This window comes from Octodon degus, unplaced genomic scaffold, assembly GCF_000260255.1.
Source record: "Octodon degus isolate 3935 unplaced genomic scaffold, OctDeg1.0 scaffold00080, whole genome shotgun sequence".
Taxonomy (NCBI): Eukaryota; Metazoa; Chordata; class Mammalia; order Rodentia; family Octodontidae; genus Octodon; species Octodon degus.
The window spans coordinates 6,712,900-6,721,979 of NW_004524656.1; the positions used below are offsets into that span (position 1 = coordinate 6,712,900).

The window sequence follows — 9,080 nt, forward strand, 5'->3', positions numbered from 1 at the left end:
TTTTTTTTTTGGCGGAATCGGGGATTGAACTCAGGCCCTTGTGCTTGCCAGGGAAGCGCTTATTCCACTGAGCCATCTCCCCAGCCCCTCCCCAGCCTTTTTATTCATTTTTGGTTTGGTTTTCTTTTTTTAGAGACAGGGTCTCCCTATGTAACCCAGGCTGGCCTCAAACTCAGCGATTCTCTTGCCTCAGCCTCCTGAGTGCTGGGATTACAAAAATGGATGGCTCCTTGTTACACACAGGATAAAGCACTGACTCCCTGTCAGCATCCAAGGACTGCAGGAACTGGTTCTACCCTTTGCCTGCTCAGCCCTCCATGCATCCTGGGCTTGGCTATGCTGTACTTTCAATCTCCCTTCAGTCTCTCCCTCAGCCAAAGGCTGCTGTCCCAGGGTTCTGCACCCATCCCAAACCTGTCAGCCTCCAAGCCGAGACCGAATGCTATCTCCTTCCCAAAACCATCTTTGACTACCACTCAATTTCTCTGTTCTGTCCTCTGTGCTCACATTATTCTATATCGCCATGTTCCTTTTCTTACTGTTATTTGTCCATATATCTGTCTACCACCACCATCACCTCATCCTGAAAATAAGATCTAAGGGCTGAGGATATAGCTTAGTACATAAGTGCCTGCCTTGAAAGCACAGGGTTCTGAGTTCAATCTCCCTAAAAGGAAATAAAAAGACACTAGGTGAGGGAGATAAGCACTAGGGAAACTGGGCAGTGTTAATCCCAGGAAGGCTTCCATAAAGAAGTGGTCTAAACCACCCCTCCAAGGAACAACCCCTGAAGAAGAATGTATGATGAAAGAAGCTGTGCTAAACCTGGAGCAACCCAAGAAAAGCAGCAAGTTAGACAGTACCCCTCACCACAAGAGCCACCACTTTCATAGAACTCAGTAGGGCTCTGGAGCTCTGCTAGATATTCTACACTTGTTACTCTGGTTAATCTTTTTTTTTTTTTTTTTTTTTTGGCAGAACCAGGGATTGAATTCAGGCCCTTGCACTTCTCAGGGAAGCTCTTATTCCACCAAGCCATCACCCTGGCCCCCATAGTTTGGTTAATCTTATGGGACAGGTGCCTTCAGTGGCCATTTTACAGGTTAGAATACTGAACCTAGCTCCTATATTTAGGAACTAAAGTCTCAGCTAGTGAGTGGCAGAGATGGGACTAGAACCTAGAACCTATGGTTAGGTTGGATTGTAGGGCTAGTACTCCTCACTTTGAACTAGAGTGGACAGAGGATCTCAGGGCTGTAGGGCAGACAGAACCTCGTGTTCAGGGAGAGGCTGAGCAGAGGCAGGAGCATGGGGGAGAATGTGATGCCCCATTCCCAGGTCTCAGTGCTGAGCTTATTTCCTAGAGGTGAGAGTATGGAGAAGAAAAAAGTGGAGTCCAGACCACTGACCCCTCCAAAACTTCCTGGCGCTCAGGGACAGGCACAGGTGAGCTACGTGGTCCTTGCTACATAGCCCCCAAAAGGAAAGCAGAAGAATCCAGACGAATGCCAGCCTTTATACCCCACACAGCACAGACGAAAGACCATGGGTTGTGGGCCGAGGCAGGCCTGCTTTCCAACTCTCGCTCTAAGCTTGTAGCCTGAGAGGTTTCGGGTTAACATGTCGCTTCCCTGTACCCTAGTTTTTCTCCCTATAAGATGGGGAGAAGAGTACTGACCTTGTGAAACACCCCTACAGATGTAAAATGACCTGGTTGGGAGCCTACCACACGCTCGTGTGTTTGGGAATCTGAAGTATGTATGCATTTGGAAGGCATGGTAGCTCAGAGACAAGCAAGCAGCCCGGACCTGGGAGGTCCTGCAGCTCCTCACTTACCACCAAACCCAAATGGCCAGCAAGTCCCTCGATTCACCACTTTAGGACACTGTTCCCCATCTCACTGTCCTTGCCTCGCACGCACTCCAGACAGGCTGCACATGCACACATGGATCCCGGAGCCCGAGCCTCAGTCACAGGCCTGTGAGCCTCCTGGGCCATCTTCCCATGACAGACACACACCGGCCCCATCATCCAGCCATGCCTGGTCCAAGATCAGCAACAGCCACAGCCTTAGCCAACTCCATGTCCACTGGAAAACTGAGAAGACGCAGGATTACTAATGCTAGCTACTCTTTAGGATTAGGGTTAGGGCCAGGATACCATGATCAATCCAGGGACTGAGGAAAGGTGCCCACCTTGGTTCTGGCCTTGGTTCATCCCTGGCCTGGCTGAGCTATAAACAAGAGGATTGGGTACAGTGTCCCAGGCAGCCACCCTTTGCTGAGTGCTGTCAGCGGGCATTCCATCCTGCCTTACATGCTAATTCTGACAGCTGCCTGCTGTGTAGCTCTGATTATACAGACTAGGAAACATGCAAAAAAATGTGAAGCAATCCTAGCACCCAGGAGGCGAGGCAGGAGATCTAAGCCTTTGGCGGCCAGGTTGGGCTACAGTGATGCCTTGTCTCAAACAAACAAACGAAGTGAAGTTAGTTTCCAGTCAGCTCTGCTCTGGAGCCCAGGAGCAGGCATCGTGGCCCACCTTCCTCTTGGCCACGCTGCGCAGCAGCTCTGCCTTGCTCCGCAGCAGCCCCTGGCCGGCCAGCTCGCGCTCCTCCTCGGCACGGCTCTCCCGCTCCAGCTGCTGGAACTCCAAGTCCTCAAACAGCTTTGTCTCCGTCTCCAGGGCCTCTGCTTCCTTCAATGACAGTGACACAGTGGGGTTGGGTGATGCTCAGAGACCGGCGTGGTGGGGGCTCGACCCGAGGAATCTGGGCAGAGAACCTGTCCCCTCCCGGCTCCCTCTGCTCTGCTCCACTGGGCTTTTTGCCATCAGGGCCTGGAGCGCTGGATCCCCCCAACCTCTGGCCCCTCCAAGCCTCAGCACCGACCCTGGTGTCCGGCAGGCACTGCAGGGGCCGGACGTCCCGTCCCACCGCTCTCCGCTCCGCGGTCTGGGTGGGTGGCCCTCGGGGGCCGGGGGAGGGGCTGGAACTGACCCTTCTCAGCTGCTCCTGTAACTGTTCCCGCACTGACTCGGGGCAGTTATCGAGCTGCATCTGGAGCTCGGCGTACAGCGCCTGGCGGGCCTCCAGGTGCCTCCGTCCCACGGCCAGCTCCGCCCTCTCCTGGTCGGCGGGAGGGGAGGGAGGCGGGGCACAGGGGAGAGAGAACACACACTCCTCAACTCCGGCCCTGCGGCGGCGGAGGGCACGGCGCGGGGAAGGGCAGGCCAGGCTTCGAGAGAAGGAGAGGGCCGGCAGGGAGGGAGAGGCCAATTGCAGAGGCGTAAGGCAGGCAGAAGGACCTGTTGCACAGGCAGGGGTGTGGAGCAGGGGGGAAATTGTGGTCTCCTGTGTCCCTAGACCTAGGAATGTCTGGGAAGGTCCTGATTCACGGCCTTCTGATTCCTCTCCAAACTCGCAGAGGCCAAAGCTGATGCCACATGTCGAGAAAGTGGAGCCTTGATGTCTACCACTGCCCAGAGACCAGAATTTAACCCTGGGGAGGCAGGACGTGACGGTAAAGTGTTAAGTCCACAGGTTGGGTGTGAATGTTAGAGCGGTGCAGAAGCCGAGGACCCCAGCCCGACCTCCCGGCCCCTCCCCTCCTGCCCAGGTTGGGGGTGGGGTGCTGGCGCTGCCGGCTAAACACGAGTAGGGATAAGGGTTGCAATTAGTTGGCCGTTGCCATGGTAACAGAAGCCCCAGGAGTGGGTACAGAGAGGAGGTGGGTGGCTCTGTCTGGGGCGAGATGACACCTCTGAGGGCGGGAAAGGGGAAGAGGGGAGGAGTTGGTGAGTCACCTCTCCCAAGGACAGGCAGAGGAGAAACCCTGATTACTGATTCCAAAGCCAGAGGGGGGCCACAGGCTGAGGGCTGAGACAGGAAGCTCCCTGAACCAGCATCATTACTGTCACCATTCACCACCACCACCAACCTTCACTTCTGCAACCTCACACTGGGCCCAGAGGAAAGACAAAGTCCAGCCCTCCAAGCATTCCCAGGCGGGTAAGATGTGAGGAAAGCAGGTTCCTTGTGTAATCCTAAGCTTTACCCCCAGGAGCAAGCCTCTGTGTTGTACCTGTCCCATTCACCCACCTCTGCCCTCCACCCACCTACCCACCCCCAGAGGGAATATCCTGATCAAGCCAGTTGCCACCGGGGGCCAGGCACTTCCCTATCCCTGTTGTCAGGGGCCTCCAGGGTGGATAGAGGGATGCCACCATTCTCCCCTCTGCTTGGGGTGGCTGAATCAGAAAAGCTAGGATGAGTAGCCACTAAGTTGGCAGAGAGGCTCTGTCCAAGACCTCCAAGGCTATGCCAGAATGTGGACCTCCTTAGTTAGCAGCTCCAGAAGGTAGGCAGGAGGAGGGGGCAACATAACCTGCCTGCCCCTGCCCCTGCCCTGTAGGAAGCCCTCAGGTATACCGTAGGCACCAGCCCCGGCCTTTCCAGGGGAGGAGCTGTTCACTGAGCAGCTCTTCCAGCAAGCATTTTCCTCATCCTCATTTCCCTCCTACCAGTCAGTGTTGTGTTAAATAAAAAAACTGGCATTTAGCTGTGCGCTCCTGCCAGTTCCTTTCTGATCAAAACCATGGGGTCCCACACCAAGCAAAGAAGGAGGCAACATTAGAAGGGAAAGGCCAGGGGCACGAAGGCACTGTGGAGTTAGTGCAAAAGCAGGCATGGCTCAGCCCTGCCTGGGTGGCCTGGCAGTTAGGGCATGCGGAGCGCCCAGGACAGTGATTAGAGGGGGGCGTTAGTGCAGGCCTGGTGGACAAGCATGGAGTTAATTTGGCACAGAATTTGGGAGTGTGGTTTTGAGGGGCCAAAGCTCCAAAAAGAAAAAAAAAAAGGGTCAAAGAAGTTTTAATATCATCAAAATTGAGGGCAAAAAGAAGACGGTCTCAAAAAAAAAAAAAAAATCCAACAGGAAAATAAAGTTCTTGGAAAAATACTGTCAAATCCAGAATAGATGACCCTTCTCCACTTCAGAGCTTTTGGCACGCTGTTGGGCATCTTGGGCATGGCTGGCACGGCCCCTTGGGACGGAGCAGCCCCTGCAGGCTGGCACGAAATCTGAAAGGGGCAGGGGCAGGAGCTGGGACCATGTGGGATGGGAGGATGCAGATCCTGAAGACCAGGAAGCAGAGGCCTGCAGGCCACCTCCCAAAGACCAGTTCTAAACGCCCGAGGCACACTTTTGTTTTCTTCAGAGGGCCGGATCCAAACCTGAATCACCCAGGCACTGAGCCCTCCAGCAGTGCTCACTGCCCAAGAAGGGGCTTCGCACTTCCAGGAAGGACCATGAAGGCCAGAATGGCAGGCACCCAGGCATATCCAGAAGTAGCACAGAGACCCAGAGAAGACCCCAAACACCAGCCCAGCCCCTAGCAGCACCTTCCAAGCTGGTACCTTCTACAGAGGACAAGGCCCCCTGTCCCTGAAGACTACCTGGTACACAGGACAGAAGATGAGGTGAGGGGTCCAGAGCCCCAGGGAAGGCATTTCTCCTCTCCTGGGCCAGTGGTACCCAGCGCTGCACTGGGCCAGGTGTGGGTTACCTTGTCCCTCTCCTTCTGGATGCCTGTCTCCAAGGCCACCAGCTTCTCCTGCAGCTGGTCCACTGCCTTCTGCTCCTTCTGCAGCAGAGCCCGCTCTGCCTCCCTTTCCCCCTGCAGCAGCGCCCGCTCCATTTCAGCCTGAGGGCAGACACCAAGGTTGCCGTCAAGATAGCGAACGCAGGTGCCTGTCTGAGGCTCGCACTCCTAAAGCCTGCTCACCTCTCTTGCTGCCTCTTGCAACTGCTGCTCCAGCTCCTTCACATGGACCTTGAGCTGCTCCACATGGCCCAGCACCTGAGCCCGCTCCTCCTCCAGGGCCAGGATCTCTCCCTGGAGCTTGCCGTTAGGCGCATCTTCATGCTGGAGGGGAAAGAGGCCATCAGTGAGGATGCCTAAAGCCTCCCAAGATTGGGCTAAGAGATCAAACTGCCCATTCCTCAAGGCACTTGGAAGAGGTAGCTGGGCTGAGGCAGGAGGCTAATGCCCTCCTTGTCAGGGAAGCAATAAAGGATCTGCCACAGGGAATAAAAATTTGCCAGAGTTCTAGGCCTGGGTGGAGCCCCGAGGAAAGGCAGGTCAGAAAGCCTATTTATAGCCTGGGAAAGTCCTTGCCACCTCCCTTCTCTTCCTTGCCTGCTCATTTCTACGCAGGCAAGTTTCTGGTGTCTCCCCAAGCCTGAGCCTTCCATTACTTCCCACTCCCAGTGTGTGGGCATTCACGCCAGCCATAGTGGCCCACAGCAGGCCCGGACAGCCCCAGCCCCGGCCTCCTCCTCCCCCTGATCACCCACCTCCTGCTGGGTGCTCTCGGTGCTACTACACTCCTCTTTCATGTTCTCCTCATCTGAACGTTCCACACTCTCCCACAGGCGTTGGGTGGCACCTCCAGGCTCCTCGCTGCCCCGCCCAGAGGACACAATGGCTCCTGCAAGGCCTCGTGAGGGCCTCCTGCTCGCCAGGGCCAACGCAGCAGTGGCTTCTCCGATGCTTGGCAGCTCCCCAGCCTCAGGGCCCCCATCAGCTCGGCTGTACTCAGCACACAGGTTCAGGATGGTCTCCAGACGCTGGCGTTCCTAGGGAGGGTGGCCAAAGCAGGGCATGAGTGGAGAAAGCCCAGTCCGAGGGCAGCTAGAGCCAAGCTAGCTCCAGCTGGGAGAACTGGGGCACTAGGGGCTTAGAGTTCTGAATCAAGCCAGGAGATTCCTGACCCCAAGATCTGTGGGAGACGGTGGAAAGGAGGGCGCTCCAGAAGTGGTGGAGGAACTAGGCTGTGGCCACCTGTGCGGCTGGCCTGTCCCTCCTACTTTCCTGTTTCCTTTTCCTTCTCATTCTGTCCCAGGATTGGGGCTTCCTTGTGGTCACACAAGGACACACCCAAACACACACAGAACACACAAAGGTAGGCAGAATGAAAAGCGTGAAGAGTCAAAGATCAGCTCAGGAGCTCAAACCGACAAGGACATGCAGGTCTGCTGGCATAAGAGCACGTGGGCACACTGGTTGACGCAGGTCCATGTGGACACAACATGTGCACTGGCCCCGCAGTAACAGGCAGGCTCTCAGACACCAGCCCTGACATGCACAAACGCACTCACAGATAAACACAGTCTACATGCAGCCCAGTGGGCACCTACGGTGTCAGACAGGGCTGGGAAGCAGACCCACGAACCCACAGGGCCCAGACAATGCGGACCAGAACAGGCGCTGGACATGAGCCTCCTAGCCTCGGCTCAGCTCCAAGTCTCCCACAAGCAGTCCTCGGCTCCTTCCTAGCAGGGAGGGCTGCTGCCAGTCTTCAAAGGCCCAGGCCCAGCTGTGAGTATGTGCTCCAGGGCCCCAGCACTGAATCCACACACACACACACCCAGAAATGGTTGCCTCACAAGGGCCTAGGGGTGAAGACCACAGGCACAGTTCTGTTCCTGGCTTGCGTACCTCTCTCCAGTTCATAACACCCCAACCCTGAGTCCCAGCCTTAACCCACACCACCTCTTGGGGGGTCCCTCAACCTTGAGGGTCTCTCACCACCCATCACGTGGGTACAACTCCCCAATCCCCACACTTACCCTGCTTCTCTCCTGCTGCTCACCCAGTTCCATAGCGAAAACTCCAGGAACTAAGCCTCAGTACCCAAGAGGCTGGGCCAGGGCCCCGCCCCTGCCGTAGGACCCAGATAAGCAGCCTGGTTCAGGTGGGAGGGGCAGGACGGGCAGCCTCGAGACTTAAAGTGGCAGGCGGGGCAGGTTGGGACTGGTGGTGGGTGTGTGCCTGCGTGGGCATGGGGGCAGGGAGCCTAAACAGAGGTGTTGGGGACCCCTGGGCCTGGCACAGTTCTCATGGATGAGACTCTGGGGCAGCCAAGAATTCTGGGGGAGGCGAAGGCAAAACAGTGATGAGAAGACTGAGGAAAGAAAGGACCAAGGACCTGCCGCCCAACCAGCATGAGCTCACAGTCCCACACCCTCACCCAAACTGGCCAGCCTCTCCCAAAAGGTCTCTAGGCATGCTACTGCTGCCGCCTCCTTGAACCAATCCCAGCACGCTGGCCCCGAGAACCCTGTTTCTGCTCTCACAGGAGACAGCAGAATCTTTCCTTCTATACATGGCTCAAGCATGTATACACCAGCCAGAGCCCCTTGAGATCCCACACTATCTGGGGAATCCCAGCCCCTACCTAGCAGATGCCATCTCCAGGACAGCTGCCCTGAGCCACACCTAGCCCCTGCACGCACCCACACGTATGCACACAGACACATTACACTCACAATTACACATGCCGCCCAGGGGCTGTCCACTCTGTTCCTTCCCTCTTCCTTGCCACTCAATTCCTAGATGACCGCCTAGACCAAGGTGGACAGTTCCCACCCACTGTACATGCCTAGACACCAAGAAACAAGGACCAGGAGCCTTTGCAAAGAACAAGCCTTGGGCAGAAATTAAAAGACTGGAGTCTTGAATTCCAATTCCAGCTCTGCCCGAATTTGCTGTGACTTAAAACAAATCCAATTCCACCCCTGGGCCTCAGCTTTTCATCTTTGCAACCTGCTCCTGAAACTAAATGTGCAATATTTTCCTAGAACTTACTTCACTGTACTTGTGTAAATAACATGAAACTCACATATACATGTAATCAAAATGCTATGCTGTAAAAAACATGCAAAATTAGCAAGATTTGCCAGCTATGGTGGTACCTGCCTGTAATCGCAGCAATGGGAAGGCTGAGGCAGGAGGATTGCTTTGAGTTTGAGGTCAGCCTGGACTACAAAGTGAGTTCAAGGCCAGCCTGAACCACATACTGAACAGTGAAACCCTCTTTCAAAAAGACAAAGAAAAAAAAAAAAAGCAAGACTTTAAAATAAAGCTATAGGGGCTGGTGAGATGGCTCAGTGGTCTAAAGCACCTACTTAGAACAAGCTAAGCTAAGCAAAGCACAGGGACTGCAGTTCAATCCCCCAGCACCACATGCGAGCCAGCCCCGCCCCCTGGTGGGCTGAGCTGGCCACACACACACAAAA

At 55.4% G+C, this 9,080-nt stretch overlaps 1 protein-coding gene across 16 annotated transcripts in view; it reads right to left on the reverse strand.

Annotated features, from left to right (window-relative positions):
* Phldb1 (pleckstrin homology like domain family B member 1) overlaps positions 1-9,080 on the reverse strand; it is a 46,770-nt gene that overhangs the window by 18,932 nt on the left and 18,758 nt on the right. For 12 of the 16 annotated variants that reach the window (XM_023721130.1, XM_023721125.1, XM_023721138.1 and 9 more), the window contains 5 exons: positions 6,357-6,638; positions 5,785-5,925; positions 5,566-5,703; positions 2,999-3,127; positions 2,542-2,697 (listed from right to left, as the gene is read on the reverse strand). In XM_023721130.1, the coding sequence (XP_023576898.1) occupies positions 2,542-2,697; positions 2,999-3,127; positions 5,566-5,703; positions 5,785-5,925; positions 6,357-6,638 (846 nt within the window). The remainder of the gene's footprint in view (positions 1-2,541; positions 2,698-2,998; positions 3,128-5,565; positions 5,704-5,784; positions 5,926-6,356; positions 6,639-9,080) is intronic. The other 4 variants (XM_004636443.2, XM_023721139.1, XM_004636442.2 and 1 more) reach the window with 1 other exon arrangement.